Source organism: Mesoplodon densirostris, chromosome 2 (assembly GCF_025265405.1).
Source record: "Mesoplodon densirostris isolate mMesDen1 chromosome 2, mMesDen1 primary haplotype, whole genome shotgun sequence".
Classification (NCBI taxonomy): domain Eukaryota; kingdom Metazoa; phylum Chordata; class Mammalia; order Artiodactyla; family Ziphiidae; genus Mesoplodon; species Mesoplodon densirostris.
This window is the reverse complement of record NC_082662.1, coordinates 46,542,819-46,569,805: the sequence shown is the minus strand read 5'-3', so window position 1 is coordinate 46,569,805 and position 26,987 is coordinate 46,542,819. Positions and strand designations below refer to the sequence as shown.

General features: G+C 38.2%; 1 protein-coding gene across 4 annotated transcripts in view; it reads left to right on the top strand.

Moving 5' to 3' along the window:
- The first annotated feature begins 1,109 nt into the window (after positions 1–1,109).
- The window catches only part of NDC1 (NDC1 transmembrane nucleoporin), a 48,573-nt gene continuing 22,695 nt past the window's right edge, over positions 1,110–26,987 (top strand). The window contains exons 1-13 of one of the 4 annotated variants that reach the window (XM_060089823.1): positions 1,110–1,440; positions 2,938–3,058; positions 5,641–5,742; positions 8,595–8,769; positions 9,869–10,007; positions 13,198–13,306; positions 15,411–15,462; positions 17,682–17,817; positions 18,866–18,958; positions 20,497–20,578; positions 23,213–23,371; positions 25,547–25,792; positions 25,887–26,002. In XM_060089823.1, the coding sequence (XP_059945806.1) occupies positions 1,291–1,440; positions 2,938–3,058; positions 5,641–5,742; positions 8,595–8,769; positions 9,869–10,007; positions 13,198–13,306; positions 15,411–15,462; positions 17,682–17,817; positions 18,866–18,958; positions 20,497–20,578; positions 23,213–23,371; positions 25,547–25,792; positions 25,887–26,002 (1,680 nt within the window). In that variant the 5' untranslated portion in view covers positions 1,110–1,290. Of the gene's footprint in view, positions 1,441–1,658; positions 2,053–2,937; positions 3,059–5,640; positions 5,743–8,594; positions 8,770–9,868; positions 10,008–13,197; positions 13,307–15,410; positions 15,463–17,681; positions 17,818–18,865; positions 18,959–20,496; positions 20,579–23,212; positions 23,372–25,546; positions 25,793–25,886; positions 26,003–26,987 lie in introns of those variants that run through there. The other 3 variants (XM_060089824.1, XM_060089821.1, XM_060089822.1) reach the window with 3 other exon arrangements.

Here is a 26,987-nt window from a genome sequence, read left to right as displayed (position 1 = left end):
GGCTCACGGGCTCTGGAGCAGAGGCTCCATAGTTGTGGCGTACAGGCTTAGTTGCTCAGCGGCATGTGGGATCTTCCTGGACCAGGGCTCAAACCCGTGTCCCCTGCATTGGCAGGCGGATTCTCAACCACTGCGCCACCAGGGAAGTCCCTAGAATGATTCTTTATAATCTCTCTCCACCACCAAATAGAAGGTTTCTTCATGGCAGAGACTTGATCTACCTTTCTATTTCCAGTTTGTCCTGCAATACTTCAGACTTGATTGATATTATCATGTTTTTGGAAGTGAATATGATTTACAACCTTAAAACAACTCAAGAAGCCACTTTTAGCAAACATTGCAGAGCAATATGTGTGATCTCAATTACTCTCACTAGACTATGAGTTCCTTCAGAGTCAGTAAATCACTGAATCTGTGTTTTTAGAGTACTGAATATTGTCTGTGGTATGTAACTGGGTGTTAAAATGTGTTAGCAATATGCCTCTGAATATCTCACTGAGGCCTAATGCAGTCAGAGAAGGATTCATTAAGTGGGACTTAGGCTGGTGAAAAGCCTTTTTCCTCAATGGCAGGAAATTAATGACAATATTTGTATAGCATTTTAGTACATCTTTACAACATCATCCGATACCATCTTTATTTTTATCCTATTTTATAGATGAAGAAACGGAGGCTCAGGGAGGGTCAAGATATTCCACTTAGCAAGTGGCAGAGCTGGAGCTAGAAACCAGATCTTAGGAAACCAAATGCACCTCTAGGGAAAGAGAGTTTTTCATTTCAGTAAAATTAGTACCTTTGTGGAGAGGGCCACAGCATCCTTTGATTTCACTTTCAGGAGGTCGATAAAGTAAGATGGGAAGAAATGAAGGCAAATCATTTTGCCAGGTCTTTCTAATTATAGAATTTTGATAATCAGCACTGTGACTACAAGCTGCTTTATAAAAGACTACGATTCCCAGCATGGCACAAAGGACCGCTGGGAAGACTTCGACTCCCAGCATGCTGTACTTTGGAACTCCCAGTCCCAGATGCAACGCTCCTCCTTACTCAGACGGACGTAGAGACTACAGTTCCCAGCATGCAGCGCCGCCCCCAGTTTCGGCGCCCCGCCGGACCCTGCTTCGGAGAGACGTTTTGGACTCCAGAGGGCGGGCCCTGGGGTCCCAGCCCACTTTGGGGGACGTGTCTGCGGGGCGGTTCTGGCCCGTTGGGCCCATCCAGACGGAACCTCGAAGGGATGGGTTGGGGACTGGGCCGGGCTTCGCCCAGGCAGCGTCTGAGACAGCCCCAATGGGGCCCTCGGGGGGCCTTCCTCTCTTTGAACTGCGGTGGCGGGTGGGCTCACTGTATCCTGCACCCTTCAGAGTAGGGGCCGCCATCACCATGGACACCGCTGCGAGTCGGCCGTGCGCCGGCGGGCCGCGGGACATCCTGTGGCGCGTGAGTGCTGCGCGCGCTGTGGCAGGGGCTCGGCAGCTGCGGGGCTCGGGCTGGGCGTGCGGGCGCTGGTCGCGCGTGCGCGCTGGACGGGGGCGGGGCTGACTCGAGTGTAGTGTGGGGAGCGCGTGGGGAGGGGGCGACCCGAACGACTTATTTCAGGGTTGTGGGGGGCGTCCTGAGTGGAAGCTGGTTACAGAGGGGACGGGCGTGCTAGGGAAAGTTGGTTACAAGTTGTGTGCATGCGGGGCGTCCTGAGTGCAAACTCGTTAACGGCGTGAGAGAGGGGTCCTGAGTGGAAGCTGGTCGTAGTGGGAAGGATGTCCTGCATGGGAGTTGGCAGAGAATGGGGAAGAGTTGTATGCAACTCTGCTGGGTGCACAATTAATAATTTGTTGATTACTTGGGACAAGAAGCGGGAAGGAGTATCCGGAATCAGAAAGAATGTGGTATGACCTTAGCAGGGGCTGGTCTTGGGGACTAGGTGAGCAGGACAGGTATTTTGTCAAATTAGAGAAATGTGTGCACTGTGGGCCCGAGAAGAGGAGGCACTTCCTTGTTGAAGTCCAATCAACAGTTCTGCCTCCGTTCTGTGGAGGGCACAGAGATATAGGAGTAAGATCCCTTTTAGGACAGTGCTTCTACCCCAGCGGCACTGCCATCTACTTTGTATCCCAAGTTACTGAGTCTTACCTGTTCTTTACCACCTGTATTACCAGTCATCGATGTCCTGTAGATTGTATGTCAGAAACGTGGCTGCAGTTTTTGTGTGGTTTTTTTTTTTTTTTAACTTTCTCTTTGCCACTGCCTTCCTTCAGATGCTGACTATAATCTCTGGCTTGGGCAATTGGGCTGGACTGCCTCCTGTTTGTCTCCTGTCTGTGTCTTGTCCCCTCTGATCCATCTTCATTATAGCCACCTTACAGACACAAGGGTGTTTTACCTTCCAAAATATAAATCTGATCGTCACTTGTGTGCTTAAAATGCCTCAGTATCTCTTCTTGTATTCAAGCAGTAAATCTTGTGTCTCATACGGTAGGCACTGGTGAGTCAGACATGAATACAATGCAGTAGTTGCCCAGTAAGGAGCTCATGTCTAATAAACACAATTACAATATACAGTTGGTTCCTGGAAAATGAATACACTTTCAGATATTGACATATCTATCAAACCTAGAGAGACAAGTGTAAGTTGCTGTAAAGTACAGTTGTAAACTAATTGAGACCTCCCTAACCCCCCAAAGTGTGATATTTAATGTGACATCTGACTCTGGACTAAAACAAGCATCAGTTCACTGTTATTACAAGTTTCTGGAGCGGTGTGTAGTGTTACTAATAGTAGTAACCATTAGAGTTTATGTATAGCTGCATGGACTGTGATCTGGGTGTAAATATTAGTGATTAACATCCTGTATGAAAAGATAGGATTTGCATAACTGAAATAACTGAAATAGTTTAACTGACTTCATGATTGAGGGATTTTTGTTTGTTTAATTATAGGTTTTGGGCTGGAGGATAGTTACAAGTATTGTCTGGTCAGTGCTGCTTCTGCCCATCTGTACCACAGTATTTGTCATCTTCAGCAGCATTGATTTATTTCATCCTATACAGTGGCTGTCTGGTAAGTGATACTCAGTTTGGGGAAAACAAATTTACAGGACCCACTTCTCAACATAAAAATCTCATTATGTTTTAAATAATTTATTTTAATTGCTTTATTGACAATGACAGAACATTCACTTTGAGGTATTCTTAAGGCATTCCCTTCCTAACATAGGCCTTTTCACTATATAATAAGATTAGTAGACACATCAGAGACTGTGTAGTATTATCACATGAACAGAAAGATCATTAGAAGACCACATAAATAAAAACCTAATTTTGTTTATTTGTCTCTTCTATTTGGCAGCTTTATTGATGTTGTCTTTTTAAGGAAGTGAACTATTCCTTTTATATATTTAAAAATTGTAGGTAGAAAATATGACATACCTTTTTAAAAAGTCTGTCTAAAATTAAGAATACTTTGGGACTTCCCTGGTGTTGCAGTGATTAAGAATCCGCCTTCCAGTGCAGGGAACACAGGTTCGATCACTGGTGCAGAAAGATCCCACGTGCCACGGGGCAGCTACCCATGTGCCACAACTACTGAGCCGTGTGCCTAGAGCCCGTGGTCCGCAACAAAGAGAAGCCACCACAATGAGAAACCCGCACACCGCTACAAGAGTAGCCCCTGCGCACCACAACTAGAGAAAGCCCGTGGGCAGCAGTGAAGACCCAGTGCAACCAAAAATAAATTTAATTAATTAATTAATTTTAAAAAAGAATGATACCCTGGAATCTGATACATGAAATATATTTTAAAAATGTCTATATTGTGGCTGATAAGAAAGATGAGAAGAGAGAAAAGGAGGAAAGACTAAGGAACATAGAGTTAAACTGAAAGATTGATGAGGAGGAAAAGATTGGAGCAGTTTAATGTTTCTCCAAATCCTTGGAGATAAAATTAATAAGTTCATTAAACTAAACTATTTTATGTTAATAATAGCTACCAATTATTGCTGCCTACTGTGTGCCAGGCACCATGCTAAGTACCTTAAGTATAATACTTCTTATCCTTCCTACAACCTTGTATAATAATGACGTAGTATCCCTACTTAAATGAGGGAACTGAGACTCAGGTTATAAGTCTGTGCAGAGACACAGCTAGTGAATAACTGAACTAGGATTTGAATATTGGTCTCTGACTTCAAACCTATGTTTTTCCACTCTGCCACACTAGAATTAAAAAAATAAAAAGAGAGAAATGTTCCCAGAGTAGGTTTTGAAATCTTTAAAGTCTTGCCTAAGGCCTAGAAGCACAAATACTCTTGAAATTCTTTTTTTCCCTCCCTCTCAGAAACAGTAACAATAAATTTCTTTTGCTTTGAAAAGTGGGAAGTATGTTGTTAATTTAATTTTTCTGAAGAAATGCCAATTTTCAAAGAGTTAAAAGCTTTACCTTGTGACCTTTGAAGAGATATCGCTGCTAAAGAATTAAAGTCATTTTAAGTTTTTTGTTGAAACATATCAATCACTTCTTGGGTGAGTCTCACAGGTCAAAGGAAATTAAGCCATAAGCCAGCACAAGAACGGCAAGTATTTCTGTAACCACCTTGCTGCGTCTGCATCACTCATGAGCTGGGTTGTCTAGTTGCAACCTCAGAATATTTCAATATTGTAATCTAGAGCCATTACCAATTGTTCAGTATTGGCACTTGAGATAAACACTTTCTGCTATTTCATGGCCCAAGGGTATCCTAGTATCACTTTCTCTTCTGATTGGATTTGATTTATGCCATTTTTCTCATCAAATATTACTTGTATTCTTCAACTTTTGCTTCACAAAGTCTTTACAGAGAAACTGTAGTCCTTCCTTCCTTATTTCCAGTCACATGAATCAGTTCTTTCACTCTTTTAGCTTAGTATAATGCTTGAGGAGTTTAATTGTGGATACTGAATAAATATTTTTCAATAATTTTGGTCACTGAATTAAAATTTTAAAAATAATTGGTTTCATTATTAAGTCTTAGTCTATTTAACAAACATATGTCCTTATTTTTATATCTCTTGTTCATGTTTTTAGGCATAATATATATGTATTTTAAACTTTACCACATTTTTTAAATGGAATATTGATTGCTGAACTACTCTAAAATGTGAATGTATTAGTATTTCATAGGGACATCATGACTTTTTTTTAATTCGGCTCATTTGGATGATTTATGGATTATGCTATTTCTAGAAATGTTACTTTTTTCTAGATGTAGGGACTAATTGCATTTATTAAGAGATCTGAAAAATATTATTTACATTTTAAAAAGAAACTTTGTTGGTATATTTCTGAATGTGGTACTTCTCTGTTTCACGTGATAAAATGTTTGCATATGGTATTATTTTGTCCGATGTTAACATCTGGGTCATCTAAAAGAAATTCTAGTATAATTTTTAAGGACCTAGAACTTGGTCCAAATAACTCGTGCTATATGTAGTTCTTGAGTTGATGTCCTATAGGACCCATCAGCAGTGTATGAGTAAATTTTTAAATAAAAGATAACTTTTAAAATTAAAATTATTGTTGTGGTTCAAGCCCCTTTTCTATTGCAGTATACTAAACATGACTATATAACTGAATGAACTTACTAATTCATCTCTCTTGTGTTTTAGATTCTTTCAGTGATCTGTATAGTTCCTATATAATCTTTTACCTTCTGCTGCTGTCAGTGGTAATAGTAATAATAAGTATTTTCAATGTGGAGTTCTATACAGGTGAGTTTTCAAATATTAACCATCTTTAAAATATCTGAGTTTATTTTACTAAGGGCAGACTCAATGCACTTTGTATGTGGATGTGTACATCAGAGGCTGTGTTTTATGTCAAAGTTTAAAAAATGTATACAGAATTATTATATATGCTTTGAATGTCTTACCATAAAATTTATTTGACCAATACATTCTCTGTTTTTAAAAAAATAATTAGAACTCTTAGGACAAATTTTGGATGATTCCACTTATATATATGAGGTATATCTAGAGTAGTCAAATTGATAGAGACACAAAGTAGGATGGTGCTTGCCAGGGGCTGGAGGGAGGAGGGAATGGGCAATTGTTTAATGGGTATAGAGTTAATGGGTACAGGGGAGGATGGAAAAGTCTGGAGATGGATGGTGGTGATTGTTGCACAACAATGTAAGTGTACTTATGCCAGAAAACTATACACTTAAAAATGGTTAAGGGACTTCCCTGGTGGCCGAGCTTCTAGTGCAGGGGGCGTGGGTTCAATTCCTGGTCGAGGAACTAGGATCCCACGTGCCATGCAGTGCGGCAAAAAACAAAAAAAGGTTAAAATGGTACCTTTTTTTAATGTGTACTTTATGACATACAAAAATTTAGACCTTTAGGGTAAGCTGTGACAAAGTGAAAGAGCGGCATGGACATATATACACTACCAAACGTAAGGTAGATAGCTAGTGGGAAGCAGCCGCATAGCACAGGGAGATCAGCTCGGTTCTTTGTGACTGCCTGGAGGGGTGGGATAGGGAGGGTGGGAGGGAGACGCAAAAGGGAGGGGATATGGGAACATATGTATATGTATAACTGATTAAATTTGTAAAATAAAAAAAAAAGTTGAAAAAAAAAAGATAACTATCAATAGAAAATGGGTAGAAACTCTGAAGCATTTCTGCTTTCCTGTAAGTTTTGTTGCATTATGTTTTAATCTCTAAACCTTACTACATAACAGATTTGGGTGTGTTAAGAATTAAAAAAAAAAAAATTTAGACCTTTTAATAATTCACAGCTGGTGTTAAAGTTGTAATTCAGCAGATACATTATAAAAATAACTCCTTTATAGAGTAAGAGATCAAGGCCAGATGATCTCTAAGGTCCTTTTCAAATATTGAAGTCTATAATTCTGTGGTTTTCCAACAAAATTTAAATATCATATGTTTTGCCTTGGGAGAATCACCTGTTAGATTTCAGAGCTTTTTAGTTTTTCTCAATTTCTCTCCTTGCTCTTCCTGCCGTTTCAGATTCCTTAAATCTGTCTTGAGGTAAAATGAGAAGCTTTTTCTGATACTTCTTTTTTTCACTGTAATGTCCTTCTTCTTTTTAGCTCTTTAGTACTTCCTTGTTAGATATGGTATAAAATTTCACATTGTTCTCTGGATTTTATAGTACACCCTTTTCCTTTGCTTTTCTAATCCCTCACTACTGGCTGATGGATCCCTTTTTCTATTCAAGCTGTCTACAGAACCCCTTGGTTTACAGCATGTGTTCTTTCACACTGTCCCATGTACATGGGTCATCTAGATTTAGATGCCAGACAAGGGCTCTCCAGCTAGTCATTCTTTTTTTTTTGGCCTCACCATGCGGCATGTGGGATCTTAGTTCCCCAACCAGAGATTGAACCCGTGCCCCCTGCGTTGGAAGCGAGGAGTCTTAACCACTGAATCACCAGGGAAGTCCCCATCTAGTCATTCTTAAAGCCTGACTAGTCACTTTGTCTCATTCCTTCAGCATTCCTTATGTATTACTTTATGCCATGCATTGTGTGGGGATAAGAGATGTATGGTCCCAGTTTTCCCCAGGGGATCACAATTAATGCTGAGAAAGACAGTAATACATGAATAGTATGGATGTATATAGAAGCACCATTTACCCAGCATGGGGAGCTTCCTGGAGGAGGTGATGCTTGAACCAAACCTTAAAGAATGAGCTGTATTAAGTAGACACGGAAGAAAAATGATGTTTTAGGGAAAAGGCGTATCGTATAAAAAGGCTTAATGACATGAGAAGGTTTGGTATGTTCAGAGTATGAGTCAGAATATAAGTCAGTTACACAGTCAGTAGGCCTTGTGGGCATTTCTGGTGGGGAGGGGAAGGTGATAGCAGCCTCTTCCCCAAATTGTAAAGCACCTAAGGCCTCTCCCTTTATACTTGATTTTGCACCTCCCCACAATCTCTTTACTTGGTATGTATCAAAAGAAGAATGTGTACAAAGATAGGCCAGGGAACCCTGTGCCAACTGTTTTCAAAAGTCAGCACCCCTCACCTCCCACCCACACTTGGTTTCCCCAGCTCACTTCTGAAAACCTTTTAGGATTATCAGAGCGGTGTTAGAAATTCCCATGCAAGCATTTATTTTAGTATTCAGTGTTATTTACCTGGTTTGTGGTTTATTTTTCACAGATGGACTATATATTGACAATTTAAAACGCTGAAATAAGGATAACTTGCTGGTGGGCAAGCACTATCTTAAAATTATTGTTGTTTATTCCTTTATGGCAGTGAGGGGAGTGCCAGTGTAGGCACTATTTGAGCTATCAGGAAATCTTAATTAAAAAGAATTGAAAAATGTTAATCATACTATACTTAGGTTTCACCTCTTTAGATCCTTTGGTTTTTCTTTTTCTTTGTGCATCTGTTTGTATTCAGTCTTTTTTCAAATTATTTTAACTAAGAATTTTTAACTTGGTATTTTTCTGTACTATATTTTACATTGACTCTGGGTTTCTTCCTGCCCTTTGGCGTATTTGTGCAAAGATGAGAGGGAATAGTTTAAGTCCTCTAATTTCATATGCTGCAGATTATAAAGCCACAGTCACGTGTTTTGTTTGCAGTTGTGCCTTCCATTCCTTGCTCGAGACTGGCACTGATAGGGAAGATCATTCATCCTCAGCAGCTCATGCACTCCTTTATTCATGCTGCAATGGGAATGATGATGGCTTGGTGTGCTGCGGTGATAACCAAGGGTCAATACAGTTTTCTTGTGGTTCCCTGCACTGCTACGGAGAGGTAATATTACATATATTTTTTTTCTAAGGGTGCTTGTTTAGTTACTAAGGCCAAAGTGACCTATATACGTTAATAGTTTATGGACGTTCTTTACTTTCCAGACTTCAGTAAAAAGTGCTTTTTTATGTACATCGAATGTTTTTGATGTTTTATGTTTGTTGAATTCAACAATTTTTTTAAACCATTTATTTTGTACTGTTGGACTGTAAGCTTCTTGAGAGTTGAGAACAGTAGGGGATTTAAGACCTGGATGCAAATGGATATAATAGAGAAATAGGAATGTATGAGAAATAGTACTTAGTAGGAAGAAAGTGAAATGTGCAGATAAAACCTCTGGGGGTTCAGAAGGCAGGGAGGGGATTCACACATGGCTTCTTGGAGGAGGTGGTATTTCGGTTGGGGTTTGAAGGAAGGACAGTATGAGAAGAATGAAGAAAAAATTTTTTAATAATTAAAAATAGCTTCTTCAGTAGAGTACTTTTAAAATTTCGAAACTTATACAGTTCTTGAACAGATGGCATTGATGTAAATTTCAAGTTTATATTCTGACTTCAAAAGTCAAAAAAGTAATCTTAAGTTCTCTGTTATCCAGTGACTTTAAGACAGTGTTCATGACTGCTACTGAATACTTGATTTCCTTTTGTCCCCCAGTTACATTATGTAAGGCAAGTTTTTTTCCTAATGCAATAAATTTTCTTTAGTGAAAAGGGTCCCCGTGAGGGATTGCCTAGTTATAAGAGCAACACAGAGAGAAGCCCAAAGTTACAGCATCTCTATCAGGTTATGGCCTTTATTTAGAATTCTTCAGTCCAGATGCAATTTACCAACTCATAAGCACCATTGCTTACTGTCATAGGGGACCTTCTTACTCTTACCAGATTTCTGGAGGAGCAGAGCTAGAGCATTTACTAACGGTCAAGTTCTCATGCATCAGGGAAAAGGGTTTGGTTAATCTTTTGCCCACACTTAACCCCTTTGTTAGAATCTGGGGCATTTCTTAAGTAATTAAGTCAAAGCTTTGCCTTCAGTAAATAATGAGCCTAAAATAGTAATATGTGTCCCTGACTGTTGAATTAATAACCTAACTTTTCCCCTTCAGCTTAGATAGCCCTGCTGCACAAACCTGCTTAAATGAGTATCACCTTTTTTTTCTGCTGGCTGGAGCATTTATGGGCTATAGCTATAGCCTCCTGTATTTTATTAACAACATGAACTATCTTCCATTTCCCATCATACAGGTAAGCTATGACTTGAGCATTACTTTATGTCAGGATTTGGCGGAGTTAAAATTGCCTTGGTGTTTGTATATATAACTGGTATCATCTGATTAATTCAAGATTTGATCAGCAAAACTTAGGACTGAGATCCTCAAAATGCCATTTGGAGAGGAGATCCTTGTCTTCCTGAGACTTGAGTGTCTGTTTGAGAGCTGCAGTTGCCCTTCCTGCTGCCACTCTCAGAATACCTCTTTGCTCCACTCTTTCCCTCCCTGCTAGGTAGTGGCAGTTGCTGTGACCTAGCAGGGCTGGGGGAGGATGATGATGACGTTCATGCAAAGTACCTCTGTGCAGCTGCCAGCTTCTTTTTGAACCGAAGAAGCTCATAAGCTTGAGGATGTACAACTAAGTATAGAATATGTCAGTTACTGTCTCAAATCCTTTTCAGAACAAGGCTTGATGTGCATAAATGAAACAGTTTTGACTGGTTTGAGTGGGATAGGTTTTAAAAATTCTACTAGTTTGGTAGGAGCTGTCTCTTCCTCTGGCAGGAGAGAGAAAGTGGGGTTGAGATTTTTCCGGTGCCATCAAGGCTTTCCCCAGCCTGTTGCTGCTATTGTTGACTGTGCTATTATTCGCTTCATTCCTGCTCTAGGGCATGCTGAGTACTGGGCTTTGGAGCAAAACTGTTAGAACCAGCCCCTTCCCACTAGGACCCAGTCCGGTAGGGAGGGAGGGGTATGTAAATAAATGATATTCCACAAGAGTGTAAGTGTGAGAGTGTGACGGATTAGGATTCTCCTGGTTTAACTAAAATTTTCACATGCCCGTTGCATCCCTGAGAACAATCTGACAAAAATACACCTACTGCAAGGAGACAGTGCTCACAGGATCTGGCCCTTATCTGGATCTGGCCCTTATCTCCCTGCAGTCTGTGAGTGTATGAACAAAGAGTCCTATTTACAAATTCTTCACATCTTATGATGCTGAATTAAAGCAGAGCGTCATGTCAGCTTTGCCACTTCAGAATTTCAAAAGGAGAAAACCCCCCAAAATCCTGTATAGAAACATCCACGGTGAATCAGCTTTGATCCAAGCATAGTTAAGGATATAGGAAATGAAGAAAAAAAATTAGAGAAAAATGAGATTACCCCCAAATATCTTGCTCCTCCATGGACTTGTGTTGAAAGTAACCACCTATTTAACATCACGGACGTGTAAGAGTGAACAAGGGGAGTCCAGGATTGACCGTACTGATAAATTATTGTTTCTACCATGTACTGTCACATTTGTAAAATTTGACTACTAAATTTTTTGTAATAGCTTTTGATAAAATCTTAGATTCATTCTTGTGTATTCTTCCAGACCCTTTACTGTACATTTATATACATAGTAGCTATAATACTACATATTTTGTGGGGTGAGGTTTTCATAAATAGTTTTATATTGTACATATTATTCAGTAACTACTTTTTTCATGTAACAGTACGAAAAATTAGATGTTTTTAAAAATCTAGTAATTTTAACCATTTACCATTAGTCCATTAGGTTTTTTTCCTATAAACTTGCCTATGCTACAAAAACCAGTTCTATTGCCCTTATTAAATTCTTAATGAGAGACTGATAGGGGAAAAGCAGAACGTTAGCATGGAGTAGGGGACAAAGAAATGGATTAATGCCAAGACAGGCTTGGCAAGTTATATGCCAACAAGACTATTTGAAAGTATTAAATGAGATAACATTTACAGAGCCTGGCACATAGTAAATATTTGAATAGGTACAGGGTAGCTCATAGCCAAATCACAGAAGAACCCAACAGGGAATTGAAAAACACTTCAGCTTGGGAGCAAGAAGAGGGTTTATTAGCTGTTCTCTGCATATCTACTGAAATGTCTACCTGCTTCCTTGGCCTCTCTGGACCCTTGTGAGTGATGATAGAGGTGAGAGCTGCAGTAGGAATAGTTTAGGGACTATGCCCTTTTTATTAGGGGGTTGAGGTGAGATGGTGGTAGCACCCAGTAACTGCATCGAATAGTGTAATTCCATGTCTTGGACTTTGAAAATATCTGAATAAATCAGGATACTTCAAGCTGTATGGTTAGTGATCAAGCATTCATTTCACCTGGGCTGCTTTTTGTAAGATGCTATGGGAATCTGCAGACGTGGTATGAAGACATAACCTCTACCTAAGGACTATAATTCTTTGCTGCCCTTCAGCTTCTGAAATCCTTAGAGAAGGATCAGCCTTAATAGAAACACAAAAGAAGACCAGAATTTGGGAAGTCCATCTTTGGTTCTTTGGGTTTCCTTAGATTCTTTCCAATAATTTAAAAAATATTTTTTCCATTGGCATTTTTAGGGCCGACAACCCTTGTTTCACAAGAAGTGTAATTTTTTCAGGAAAAACGTTTCATATTTTTCATATTTGATTATTTTCTCTTAGATTGTTAACATTGGAAGGTACCCACTAAGAAGGAACTGTTTAGCTGGTTCAGCCTTCTCATCTCACAGATAATTAGATAGGAGACAAGGCTGATTTAGTGTTATACAGAAAGAGGAAGCACTAGAACTCGGGTCTCCCAATTCTTAGTCTCATGTCTTCTTCACTGCCTCCTATTTTTCTGCAAACAGCGTGTGAAAAATTTCAGTGTAGAGGCAGCGTACATTATCTTTAAGGTTGCAGGCTCTGAAGCCAGCCTGCCTGCATTAAAATCGCAGCTTTTTCTTTTGCTAGCTGGTAACACTGGTTAAGTTACTTACCCTCTCTGTGCCTTGGTTTTCTCATCTGTAAGATGGGGATAATAATAGAACCTCCTTCATGGGGTTGTTGTGAGGTTTAAATGGATGAATGCATTTAAAGTGCTTGGAACACTACCTGGTATGTGGTAAGCATCCAAAGAATGTTAGCTGCTATTGTTGTAATTATTATGTTTTTTGTACTTACTCCACCTCTGTAATCCTTACTATAAGTATAGATTGATATTGTTAATTTTCTCATTTCTGATCTCATATCAATGAGATGTTGTAAAATGTAAATATTAAATACTTTAACATCTGAAATGGATGATTTTTTTACCTCTGGAATAAACTTTGTCTTTTTATGCAGTGATTATGTTTTATGTGTGGACTGTTATAGTTATGTGCTTGCTTTGGAATAAAAAAGAACCTTTGTTTGAATGTCATTTGATTCTGGTTTTCTTTTCTTCCACAGCAATACAAGTTCTTGCGCTTCAGGAGGTCTCTGCTTTTGCTAGTTAAGCATAGTTGTGTGGAATCGCTGTTCCTGCTTAGAAATTTCTGCATTGTGTATTATTTTCTTGGTAAGAATTTCTGCTTTTTGATACAGTATATGTATTAGCTGATAGCTCAGAAAATATCAAAGTCATTCTTGATTGTATTTGTATATTTCCTACAATTGTAGGTATGTGATTAGCCCAGCTGATGGCTTGTTTCAATTGAATGTTTAGATTTAGATTCAAACGTTCAAAGACTAGTTAAGAGAGAATATTGTTACAGAAAATGTGGTATATACATACAATGGAATAATAGTCAACCTTAAAAAATAAGGAAAGCCTGTCACATGCTACAACATGGATGAACCTTAAAGACATTATACTAAGTGAAATAAGCCAGGCGCAAAATGACAAATACTACATGATTCCACTTATACGAGGTGTCTAAAACAGTCAAGGGACTTCCCTGGTGGTCCAGTGGGTAAGACTCCAGACTCCCAATGCAGGGGGCCCAGGTTTGATCCTAGTTGGGGAACTAGATCCCACATGCATGCCACAACTAGGAGTCTGCATGCCGCACCTGTGAGCCTGCGTGCCGCAATGAAGATCCTGTGTGCCACAACTAAGACCTGGCACAGCCAAAATAAATAAATAAATAAATAAATAAATAAATATTTAAAAATATATAAATAAATAAAGTAGTCAAACTCTCAGAAATAGAAAGTAGAATAGTGGTTGCCAGGGACTAGAGGGAGGGGAGAAGGGGGAGTTGTTCAATGGACATGGAGTTTCAGTTTTGCAAGGTGAAAAAGTTCTGGAGAGCTGTTGTATGACAAGGTGCCATACAGTGTATATACACTTAAAAGTGGTCAAGATGGTAAATTTTATAATGTATTTTTTACCACATAAAAAAATGTATCCTTCAAAAAAAAAGAGAAAATATTTTATATCATTTAGTCATTACTCTAAATAACATATTCCTTTTTATAACTTTTTGTAACTTGCTAACTAATACAACAGAAATACCCTGTTGCTAAGGGGACATTGTAGAATTTATTAACATGAATTTTAAGCACAAAGATGCAGCTTATTTAATATAATGAACAGTACAAGTTGAATGGAAAACCTTAATCTCAATAGCAACACATTAATATAAACAAAATCCAGCATTCTAAAATACTGTTTTCAGACTATAACATTTTCTGGTCCTACTTTTTTCTGTGAAATAATTTTACAAAATTGTTCTATTTGTGCATAGGCCATTCTGTTGTCTACTTTAAAAAATTTTTAGTTTATATAATCCATTTTTCTACATAACTTTTATAATTGTCGTTCTAATGTTAACACTTTGTTGTTTTTTATTAACCTACTGCAATCAGCCTGGATGTTCCCCTGTTGTTGTGTCAATACATTTGGGCTGACATAGCAGCTGTGTCAACATATCCATGTCAACTATTTCTTCTATAATTCCAGTTATGTTTCATTCAGATTTCACTTCCAGTGTTACCAATTTTCATTTCTTTGTTGCACTTTGGTCTTTTTGGCCAGTTTCCTCTTTCAGTTTTTCATTTTGGTAAAATGTCATGGAGATTTATCATGGCAGATAAGGAGGCAACAACTACATGCTTTGCTGTCTGTGCCAGAACTGAATAACAGACGTGAGTGACTAATCACTAACAGACTTTGAAAGAAAGGATGTCCATCTGTTATCTATATACTGATTTGTGTACTACTGAAAAGCTAGAATTGCTATATTCAGTTATGCACAGCTAAGGCCACAGTAACTGAAATTTGAATTGTGTTGTTGCGGGCTGGTGTTATTAAACCACAGTAACTGAAATATGTACATGTTGGACCTGTGCAAAGCAAGGACTGCCTGTATTTAGAAATTACTCTCTTGGGAGGGTGGGAGGGAGGGAGATGCAAGAGGGAAGGGATATGGGAACAGATGTATATGTATAACTGATTCACTTTGTTATAAAGCAGAAACTAATAATAAAAAAAAATAATGGCCAGAAAAAAAAAAAAAAGAAATTACTCTCTTTTTCTGCCCATTCCTAATCAAAGTCTAGCATTTTGACTGAGGTCTTGGTGTCTACTTGGTCATCTCATCCACCTCATGTTCCAAAGCATGATTAAGATTTGTTTCATTAACTTTTTATGATTATAGCATGGTATTTTTTCATTTCAGGCCACATTCCCAAAGCTTGGATTAGCACTGCTATGGACCTTCAGTTAGATGAGTAAGTGATCCTGAAAAGTCTAATCTTAATGCTTTTAATTCTCTCCATCCTTTTAGATGTTTGCTACTTTCCAGATGTTTTATTTAGATTTAGCCTTTAAATTTTTTTAAAAATTGCATTCATTTTTGAATACACATAGTTCACATAATTTAAAATTCCAATGGTATATAAAAGGGTATACTGTGAATCTGTCGGCCCCTGTCTCTAGTCACCCAGTTCCTTTCCCCAAAAATAAGCAATGATAATTCCTTTTTTGTTAGATACAGCTTTTATATAAGTGGATTTCTTGAGTTGCATGGACATACCTCTCTTTTGTTTTTCTCCCCAATAATCATTCTTTGCTATGTTGTGGTAGATAAGCACCATACTATGGTTTTACTCTAATTTTACCTGTGAGGAAACCAGATTTGAGTCAGGTCACGTGACCAGTTGAAGGTCATAAGTAGCAATGGAGTGACAGCATTGGGGTTTATTGTTCTAGTTATTCCCTATGCACTTTGCACATAGGCAAAGCTTTAATCTTTTTTTTTTTTTTTTTTTTTTTTTTTTGTGGTACGCGGGCCTCTCACTGTTGTGGCCTCTCCCGTTGCGGAGCACAGGCTCCGGATGCGCAGGCCCAGCGGCCATGGCTCACGGGCCCAGCCGCTCCGCGGCATATGGGATCCTCCCAGACCGGGGCACGAACCCGTATCCCCTGCATCGGCAGGCGGACTCTTAACCACTGCGCCACCAGGGAGGCCCAAAGCTTTAATCTTTAATTAGCGAATAAATGTAAACTTCTCTATTAGTATTTGTTCTTTTAATTATTGGTTATTCCACTGTGATACTTTTTTTTTTTTTTTTTTTTTTTTGCGGTACGCGGGCCTCTCACTGTTGTGGCCTCTCCCGTTGCGGAGCACAGGCTCCGGATGTGCAGGCTCAGCGGCCATGGCTCACGGGCCCAGCCGCTCCGCGGCATATGGGATCCTCCCGGACCGGGGCACGAACCCGTATCCCCTGCATCGGCAGGCGGACTCTCAACCACTGCGCCACCAGGGAGGCCCCACTGTGATACTTTTGTATGATCTTAACTACTACCACTTTTGAGGAGTGGGAATATTGACATTTATGGATGTTTGAGGCATTATGGTTTCTCCAGTGTAGATTTCAAAAAATTCCTGACTTTTAAAAGTTGCTAGGTAAAATTTAGTTTTGTCTCCTGCTTAATCACTATATATGAAACCAAACGTGTGGGTCATTTATTATGTTAGCCCAGGTTTTATACTTGGTCAAATGGAAAGAGAAAAATAATAATGGTATTGATAGAAATTTAATATAATACTTTTTTCCTCCTTTCACCTAAAAAATGTTTTGTTTGTATGGCAGTGCCTGATATTCTGGACTTAATGTATGCCAGGCCCTCAGTAATGCTTATTTAAAAGCAGAAAAAAAACTTTATCATCCCCACCGCCACCCCAACCCCAAGGAATGTCAAGTACTACGCTGGGCACTCCTAACATAAACTGTTTAAATCTCATAAAAGCCCTAAGAGGTAGAATGAAGAGATTATGCCACCATATGGATGAGGAAACTGAGGGTAGGTTAGGTCAAGTGATTAACAAAATCACAACATTTACAAATAGCAGAATCAGAGGTTCTAGTCCTGTTTTCACAATTGCTAAGTGTGATTGTAGGATTATGATGACTTTGCAAATTGAGCTATTCAAGGTTTTGGTAACATTGCTTGCATTCCCTTTATTTAGCATTCTAACAGAGTTTCTTAAATTATTTTAAAAGTAAAGTTTGTTATTTTTAGATAGTACTTTGTGTTCTTAACTACTATGAAACTGTTTATACAAATACAGATAGAGCTGAAACCTGGTCCAGGAGAGGTGCTAGTCATGCTGAATGCTTTTTAAGTATCAAGCTACAAAACAACAATAATAAAATTTTATGCAGTCTCTAGGGGAGACTTCTTCCGTCATAGAAAGTGACAGTGAAGATTTGGAATGCAAGAAACTGAGAGCTAGTTTAGGTCTACTCTTCCCTTAAGGCTCCCTTGTGTACTTTATAAGAAGGTATTAGTGAAAGAACTGTACAGGGTACAAAAGGAGAGGAATCTATCACCATTATTATTTAGAAATAGGATTTGTTTGTTTCTCAGTGTAGGGCCTCAGGTCTCTTAAATGCTTAGATTGTATTTTTCCTACAGGATTAAATAGTAATTTCTGCTTTCACAGGCAGTTTCATAGGCCTCTTGACACTGTGAGTGGCCTCTTGAATCTCTCATTACTCTACCATGTCTGGCTCTGTGGTGTCTTTGTCCTGATGACTTGGTACATCTCATGGATCCTCTTCAAAATCTATGCCACAGAGGTTAGTATTGAGTTTTTTGTCAGTACTTTTCTGTTTTGAAGTGCAGAGGTTTATTTTTAGTAGAGCACTGATCAGCATGTTGTTGTGCCCAAAGCCATTTTGAAAACTTGGGTTTTGGTTTTTCTTCTGAGATTTCATAAGGCATATATCTTTTATAACCATCAATTATTTGTATTTTTTTCTGAGGAACAGTGTTAGTGTTCTTTATGTTTGAAAACTAAACTGAATGAACTGTTAGTGGTACTTACTATGTTTTATCTATAGTGTAATTCTCTTCTGAAAGTTTCCATTTCTCTATTGAGCATATACTAGATCGGCCTGAATTTTTAATTAATTTTACATGCTATTGATATAGATACTGTTGATCAGTATTAAAATATTTAAATATAAGGAAGGCAATAAAATACTTGTTCTTTTTTTTTTTTCTCTTTTTGCGGTACGTGGGCCTTTCACTGTTGTGGCCTCTCCTGTTGCGGAGCACAGGCTCCGAACGCGCAGGCTCAGCGGCCATGGCTAATGGGCCCAGCCGCTCCACGGCATGTGGGGTCTTCCTGGACCGGGGCATGAACTCGTGTCCCCCGCATCGGCAGGCGGACTCTCAACCACTGCGCCACCAGGGAAGCCCAAAATACTTGTTCTTTGAAGGAACTTTTTAAAATTTATATTGAAGAAATGATTTTAAATGAGTAGGAATTGCATTGTCTTCATCATCCAAATGTTTGTCTTAGAAAATAAGTGTTTCTGTTTTATTTTACCATCTCTGTAGGTTTGTACCCTTCAGTGACTTCAGAGAATTTTTGTTTCTTAAATTTGTTTCTATTATTGGAAGCCAGAGATCTAGTAAAATTGGGAAAGTAACATGTTAGAAGGTAGTGTATTTGGGTTTATGTAATTTTAATGCAATCTGTTTTTGCAAGGAACACTAAAGATGTTAGTTTGGCTGTATTGTCTCCTTTATAATAAATTTCAAATAGTGCTAATTTACTGAATGTAATTAAGTCATGAAAATAATCATTCCATAGTTTTTATATTTGATTATATTTGATAGGCTCATCTGTTCCCTGTTCAACCACCATTTTCTGAAGAGTCAGATGAATGCCTCCCGAAAGTTTTAAACAGCAATCCTCCCCTCATCATAAAGGTAGCGGAACTATGCATTGTGTGTCTTTACACAGTCATCTCTAACTTATCTTATGGAATAGACTTAATATTCACATAATTAAGTATTTCGATATATTTTTTGAGGGCCTAGAATATTCTAATACTGTAAAAAGTATTGTAAAAATCACCTACATGCTACATTAAATGCTGTTTACTTTTTCAGTTTTCATTCCAAGTGACTAAGATGCAGGTATATATTGCAACGTATGTGTATAAGCTAGACTAATTCTATATTTAGGAGAGATATAAAAATATTTCAAGCATGAAATATAATGATATACAACCTTATACATTAGCTTTTCACAAATTCCTCATGGTAGCAAAACAAAACACTGATTTTTTTTTTCATCATTGGTTTAAGGTATATTTTCACTCATATAGAATTGTTGGCTGTTATGATCAAAGGAAGTACTTGATAGTGTGTACATATTCAAGGAACTCTCTTAAAATTTGAATAATGATAATAATCCTAGAACAAATTTTAATCAAAAGAGTCTAAAGAAGTTGCAGTAAGTTTATAAATAAACCTAAGTGAGAATAAATTGTTTGGATTTAAATTTCATTTTGAAATTTTAAAAGTAGAACTACAATATATATGATCTTGTTAAGAGGTCATAGTACTTAAAAAAGAATTAAAATAAAACCTAGGGTTTGGATTACACTCTAGAAAAGTTGTAAACTAATAAGAAAATGACCCACTAAGGTTCTGATTACCTTTAAATATCAATTATGACTAATTTATTAGATAAACAAAAATATCAGTTACTCATTTGGTTATTTAAAAGATCTTTATTTACTGGGCAGATGTTAGTCACTGCTAGTTGCTTAGGGTGTAATGATGAATAAGACAAAGCACAGCCTAATGGAAAAGGCAGATACACAAAATAATGAAAATTTACTGTGGTAAGTGCAGTGGGAACCATTTACTCTGCTTGGGACCAAAGCAGGAAACCTTCGCAGAAGGGATGGTGTCTTGAATGATGAGTGAAGTGGTTTGCCAGGGAACAAAATGAAGATTTTGAGTAGAAAAGTACAGCGTATGTTGTGTATCTACTGTGTGCTGGGCACTGCTTTTGGACGTGGCAGCGAGCAAGACGTTGTCCCTGCCTCACAGTTTAGTGGGTGGAACCAGGTGAGACAAGTAAGCAGGCAGTTACAATAAATTATGGTAAGTACCACGGCTGAGAGCTGTGTGAGTATATGTTTTTGCCGGGGAGGCCAGGGAAGTTCCAGGAGGAAGTGGTGTTTTAAGTTTCCCACTATAAGGTGGGAAGGAACACAGAGAGTTCCGTAGTTCCTAGGTAGCTGGAGCCCACAGTGACTAGGGTAGCCTACAGAGGGTAGAGGCAAGAAAGTTCTGGAAGTCTAGAAAGGAAGGTTATGGTTCTGAAAAGTATTTCCTTCATGAAAAATTTCAACTGATTTCCCCTTAGATATGTAGTATTGAGCCCCATTCATAAATAAGATTTTATATAGAGGTTAAAAAAATTAAATAGTGTGTATTTTTTTCCCTTTCAGTATTTGGCCTTGCAGGACCTGATGTTGCTTTCTCAATATTCTCCTTCACGAAGACAAGAAGTTTTTAGCCTTAGCCAGCCAGGTATTGCTAAAAATAATAGACCTAATAGGAACTGAGTATGTGTGTGCAGAAAGTGTTCCACTTAAAGTTTTTGGTGAGCTAGATGTATTTATTAAAATATCACACATCATTAAATATCACATATTTAATAATACTTCCATTAAATGAAGTATTGATTTAAACATTATACAGCTGTTTGCATTGCTGTGGTTAGAAATTATATTTCCAGGAAAAGTATTTTTAAATTTTTATATTATTTCCTTCTGCCCCCTCATTCCCTTCACCTGAAGAAATTATGAGGTAGGTTGACAGTTTTAGAGCAGAAAAGTACAGTTTAAGAATCCCAGAAGTTTTAATGCTATAAGGGGTCTTAAAAATCAGATGGTTTAATCCTTATGGAGGACCTAAGTCTCAGAGAGATTAAAATGGCTTAATAAAGTTAATGTCAGAGTTGGAATAAGAAATTCTGTCATTTGACTCTTAAGTGCAGAGCTTCCTCTTCCTGCCATGCAACTTTGCCTTCCTTTTTTAAAAAAAAAAGTAAAAAGAAACTGTCAATAGACTTGATGGTGATAGGCCCAAGGACACTCTTGGCAACTCTGAAACACTTCTTCATTGTTACTTGCCAAGCTCCTCCAGACTGCAGCTGGGCCAGTAGTGTTCTGCCTTGTTCCTAGAGGGAAAGCCTTCCAGCCCAGCACCAGTAGGGACAGAACCTGGGTAGCTTTACATCTCTCTAATAAGCTCTTCATTATTTTGCCAAACTCGCCAATTCCCACATTATAAAATAAACCTATAGTTACATGTTACATGGAAATAAAATCCAGTTATATAAAAATATAGATGATTGGAGCCACTCTCCTTTTGGTAGTATGAAAAATCCAGTGCTGATGCTGTGGAAAATTAACTGTAGCAATACTTTTCTAGCAGACTGAGGTTTACTTAAGAATTCTCTATATACTAAATGTTTTCACAAGATATTCAAGTAAACCGTACCAGGGTGGCATGTTCTCTGCCGGAGAACATATTATTAAAATGTAACTGGTCATAGAAATAGAGATGAAATTTGTGGTTACCAGAGGCAAGGGGTGGGGGCGGGGGAACTAGATGAGGGCAGTCAAAAGGTACAAACTCCCAGTTATAAGATAAGTAAGTACTAAGGATGTAATGTACAACATAATAAATATAATTAACACTGCTGTAATATATGAAAATTGTTAAGAGAGTAAATCCTAAGGGTTCTCATCACAGGGAATAATTTTTTTTCTACTTCTTTAATTTTGTATCTATAAGAGTTGATGGATGTTCACTAAACTTACTGTGATAACCATTTCCTGATGTATGTAAGTCAAATCATTATGCTGTATACCTTAAACCTAATACAGTGCTGTATGTCAATTATATCTGGAAACTGGAAGGAAAAAAAATGTAACTGGACCATTACATAGTTCCTTACTGGTCCTGTGATACAGCGGTAAAAAACGTCCTGGGGGGCTTTCCTGGTGGCTCAGTGGTTAAGAACCCGCCTGCCAATGCAGGGGACACAGGTTCGAGCCCTGGTCCGGGAAGATCCCACATGCCATGGACAGCTAAGCCCGTGTCCCACAACTACTGAGCCTACACTCTAGAACCCGCGAGCCACAACTACTCAAGCTGCGCGCCTAGAGCCCGTGCTCTGCAGCAAGAGAAGCCACTGCAATGATAAGCCCGCGCACCTCAACGAAGAGTAGCCCCCGCTCACTGCAACTAGAGAAAGCCCATGTGCAGCAACAAAGACCCAACGCAGCCAAAAATAAATAAAGAAATTAAAAAAAAATAATTTAGGAAAAAAAAAATGTCCTGGGGCCTATTGATGGAGTATTTTGTTTGTTTTCAGGTTAAGTGGTATTCCTCTTAAGTTGGGAAGAAAGATTTAAGGAGGGACCTAAGTGAAGAGAGAATGATTGTTTAATGCCCAGGATGGAGAAACCAGTTTTCAGTGGACTCCTCTGCTATTCTCAACGCACAGTTGATTTTTGCATGACAGCTATTGGAGATAAAGGTTTTAGAAAATCAAAAGATAATGAAAATTAAGGGAATTTTTAAGAGTGTGGATCACAGTAGTTTAAGTTAAATAATAAGATAGCAGATACATAAACACTCAGTATAAAGTATGATCACTGTCAAATAGTGTGTCACTTCTATAGATGTAATAGCAAATAGGGGCTCTTTTGCAAATGAAAATGTAAGGAAGCACAGTGGGTGAGCCACAGCAATTTAGAGGTCACTGGGGGCCATGGGGTGCCTCTCATTAGACATGTTCATTGTCTTAAGTCTTCAGTCTGTTCAGTACTGCTAGTGAAGTAACCTGGATCTTTTTCACTCAAACCGTGCAACAGTGTTTGGCTTTATTTTAGCAACCAATTTGAGAGTGGTTTTTTTTAATGGTAAAATAGCAAATTTTTGCTTGTAGACTTTTAGGAAAATTATTTCATCCAAATATTTATTGAACTCCTGCTGTGTATTAGATGGCATGAGTATAAATGGTAGCTTGACTGAGAAAAGTGGGCCCTGATCCGAAGTGAAATACAGCATTTCTTGTTGATTTTTCTCCCCATTTTGAGAGGAGACTATAAGATTATCTACATTTTAAAAGCTGGTATTTGGACCTCCTAGGTGGACATCCCCACAGTTGGACAGCCATTTCAAGAGAGTGTTTGAATCTTTTAAATGATATGACTCAGAAACTTGTACTCTATCAAGAAGCTGCTGCTACAAATGGGAGAGTGATGTCTTCATCCTACCCAGCGGAACCTAAGAAATTAAATTCTCCAGGTAACTCCTTATACTACTGAGAGGGGAAAGCACTTACATTTTATTTCCTAAGGAAGGTAACAGTAGTTAATCTAAGGATATGTATATAGTGTGAAGTATATATTTTTAGGGAAAATTGATCCAATATATGGGATATTGTACTGAATCAAGAAAAAGGCCCGGGTACCATTGTAGATTGAAAAAACTAAGTCCAGTGTGGTGGTGGTGGTGTTAAAAAGGCTAACAAAATGTTGATCATCAAATAGAGGACTTCAGCTTACTCTAGTAGAGAGCCAGGTGAATCTTTACAGGTAATACTGGATGCTGCTGTGATTGCAGTATCCCAGAGATAAAAAGTTCCTGGGCAGTGCCCAGAGAGGAGCAACTGCAATGACTCGGTGATTTGGGGATGGGGGCATCACATTCATTGTTTTAAGATAGCTTGATGCAATGTTTGAAAGATGAAAGCTGAGAGGAAAAAGTACAGGTGGAGGAACCTATGCTGCTTCATAAAACACCTTAAGTAGACAATACCTAGGAATGTAAGACTGATAAAAAGACTTAATGTTCCAGTGCCTTTTGGAGCCAGGCATTTAATGAAAATGGGCAGAACTGGCTGGGTGAGGACTGTGGTAAATTTGAGAGCACAGTCTTCATCTGAAATGGGAAGCTGTGGGTTAGCTTCAGTCCATTGTTCCCATGTGGGAATTTGGACACAGTATCTGAACTTCTGGGCTTTTTTTTTCTTTTAAAGAGAAGCCTGAAGAAGTTTTAGGGAAAATCTACCACTTTTAAACATTGGCACCTAATCTTGTTATTTAAAAACTCACTATATGGGCCAAAGCAAACACATCTCTGTCTTTGACTTCATTACTCTGCTGGGGTCATAGACCAAAAACAAAGAGATTACAAAAGAAAAGTGATTTAGATAAGTTCATGAATGTCAGATTTTAGAAGATTTTAGAGTGTTTCAGATGTTCATAGCATTCAGATTAGCATTTATTTATTCAACAAGTATTTATTGAATGCCTACCATGTACCAAGCACTGTGCTAGAAACCAAAGAGTTGAAGATGAAAAAACATTCTTGGAACTGACCTTTTCGTGGGAGGCACACAAATAATGACAAGACAATGTAACTGCTAAAAGGAAGTCTGTCAAAAAGGAGTCTGAATGGGTAGGATAATGTTTGATAATGAAAGGAGGAGTTTAAATTTTATCCTTTAGATGTGGCACTGTTAGAGAATTTTGAGTAGCTATAGTTACATCAAATTAGCATGTTAGAAAGATCATTGTAATTCTGAGTTGGGGGAGATCCTGGGCCAGACCAAATATGGATTATTCATTATTTTAAATTGTTGTCATATCCCATCACTCAGTCAAAATTTGCCTCTAATTTTGAGGAATAACTGCAAAACTTAAAAACCCCAATCTTAATTTGTAAATTGATTCTCCAAATATTTGTTATTGCCATTAACCCTTAAAGAGTCATGTCATGAAAATTTGGTACTTTAAATGTTTGATGTCTTATACCAGTTTTATTAAAAAGATAGAATACTAGTATAATTTATTTGTCTTTGTGCCTTGTACTGGAGTGGCAGAAAGATGTTCTTCTATTTTTGTACAAGAGACTCTATAAATTGGTACAGTTATGAGATAATTTTTGAAGAAGCTGTTTACAGATCAGATTTGTAGGCAAATTAGTCTCTGGTGTGACTTCTGTTAACTTGAAAGAACTCTGGGGAAAATGGGATAAGGTTAGCACTCTCTCTTTCTGTACATTTTCACACTGTAGATTTGATTCAGCCAATAGTTACAATAAGATCATGCAGTAACCCTGGGCATATTCTAATGCAATAAGGTTGTTGCCGTTTGAAAAAAAAGTACAAGTTGATAGGTTCACTCAAAGCAGCTTAGAGTTAGAAAAATTGACCTTGAAGATGAAGATACCTGTTTAGAGTAAAAAAACAGGGGCTGTACCAACCTGACAGAGAAAGATGTATAAAGCTCCTTGAGTGGTCACCAAGTTGCAGTAGTAAAATCTGGATGTTGAGAATGTAAACCTAAATGGAAACAATCTACTGAGCCTTGGTTACATGAGTTAAACAAAGAATTGCGATGTGTAAAACTTGAGAACCTCCACAGTGGCCTGCTTTGATCAGGTTGCCTCTTCAGCACTGGATCTGTTCTTTTACAGAAGAAACTACTTTTCAAACCCCGAAATCTAGCCAGATGCCTCGGCCTTCAATGCCATCATTAATTAAGACATCGCTCTTCTCCTCAAAATTGTCTACACCTGATGTTGCAAGTCCCTTGGCGACCCCATTTGGCTCTAGTGTAGTGAATCGGATGGCTGGGATTTTTGATGTAAACACGTGCTATGGGTCACCTCAAAGTCCTCAGCTTACAAGAAGAGGGCCAAGATTATGGACTTCGGCTTCTGGTGAGGACATTTATTTTCTAAAATTTGGAATGTCATAGTTGCAGAGAATCAGGCTAAGTTTTCACCTTCTTGGGTTTTTTTTTTTTTTTTGTAGGTCAGCAAATGACTGAATATTCTAATCCTTCTCCATCTACCTCTGTTAGTGCTGAGGGTAAGACAGTGAGACAGCCCAATGCGATTTATTCATGGATTCAGAATAAACGTGAACAGGTAGGATGATACGGGTATAGGATTTATAGTTAGATGTAACATTGAGAGAATCAAGGATCTCACTTAAGTAAGCCATTAGGAATAAATTGGACTTTGGGGATGCTTAATGTATTAAGTTGACCCATATAAAATTGCCAGTATTTGACTGGTTTTGAGTTATAGAAATTGCAATTTCATTTGGCTTAATCTAATACAGTGCCTTTGATCTGTGAATTCTTTCATTTAAGAGATATTTATTGAGTTCTTCATATATATAGGGTGTGATTTTAGGTATTGGGAAAACAGCAAACAAAAGTCCCTGACCATATGTTTACATTCTAGTGAGGGGAAAGAGGTGAGCAAGCAAGTGTATTATATTTCTTTAAATATAAAAAATACAGTTTGTGCTTGAACAACTCGTGTTTGAACTGTGTGTTCACTCATATGTGGATTTTTTTTCAGTAGTAAATACTACAATACTACTCGATTGCAGTTAGTTGAATCCACTGATGTGGAACTGTGGATACAGAGGATGGACTGTAAGTTATAGGTGGATTTTCAACTGCAGGAGGGTCAGTGTCCCTAATACCCGAGTTTTTCCAAGGGTCAACTGTACTATTAATTGTAAGACTTACTTTACGTACCATTAAGAAAAAAAGTTGCCAGTTAAACTGTGACATGCTGTTGACTGTAAGGTGCATCCTGTTATGTCATGTGCAAAATATAAAAAACATATGTCTTAAAAGGGAAGAAATTTGATGTCTTACATGCTATATAGAAAAATAGAGCAGGTAAAGGAGACCAGTACCTAGGGGAAGAGAGTACTATTTTATATGGGGTGATCAGGGGACATTTCATTGATAAGGTGACTCTTGATCAGAGGCCTGAAGGGAGGGCAGGGAACAGCAAAATGCAAAGGCCCTCAGGTGGGAGTAGGATTGGCTTGCGTGAGGAACGGTATGGACACTAGTGTGTCCAGAATAGAGTGAGGAGAGAGTGGTAGGTG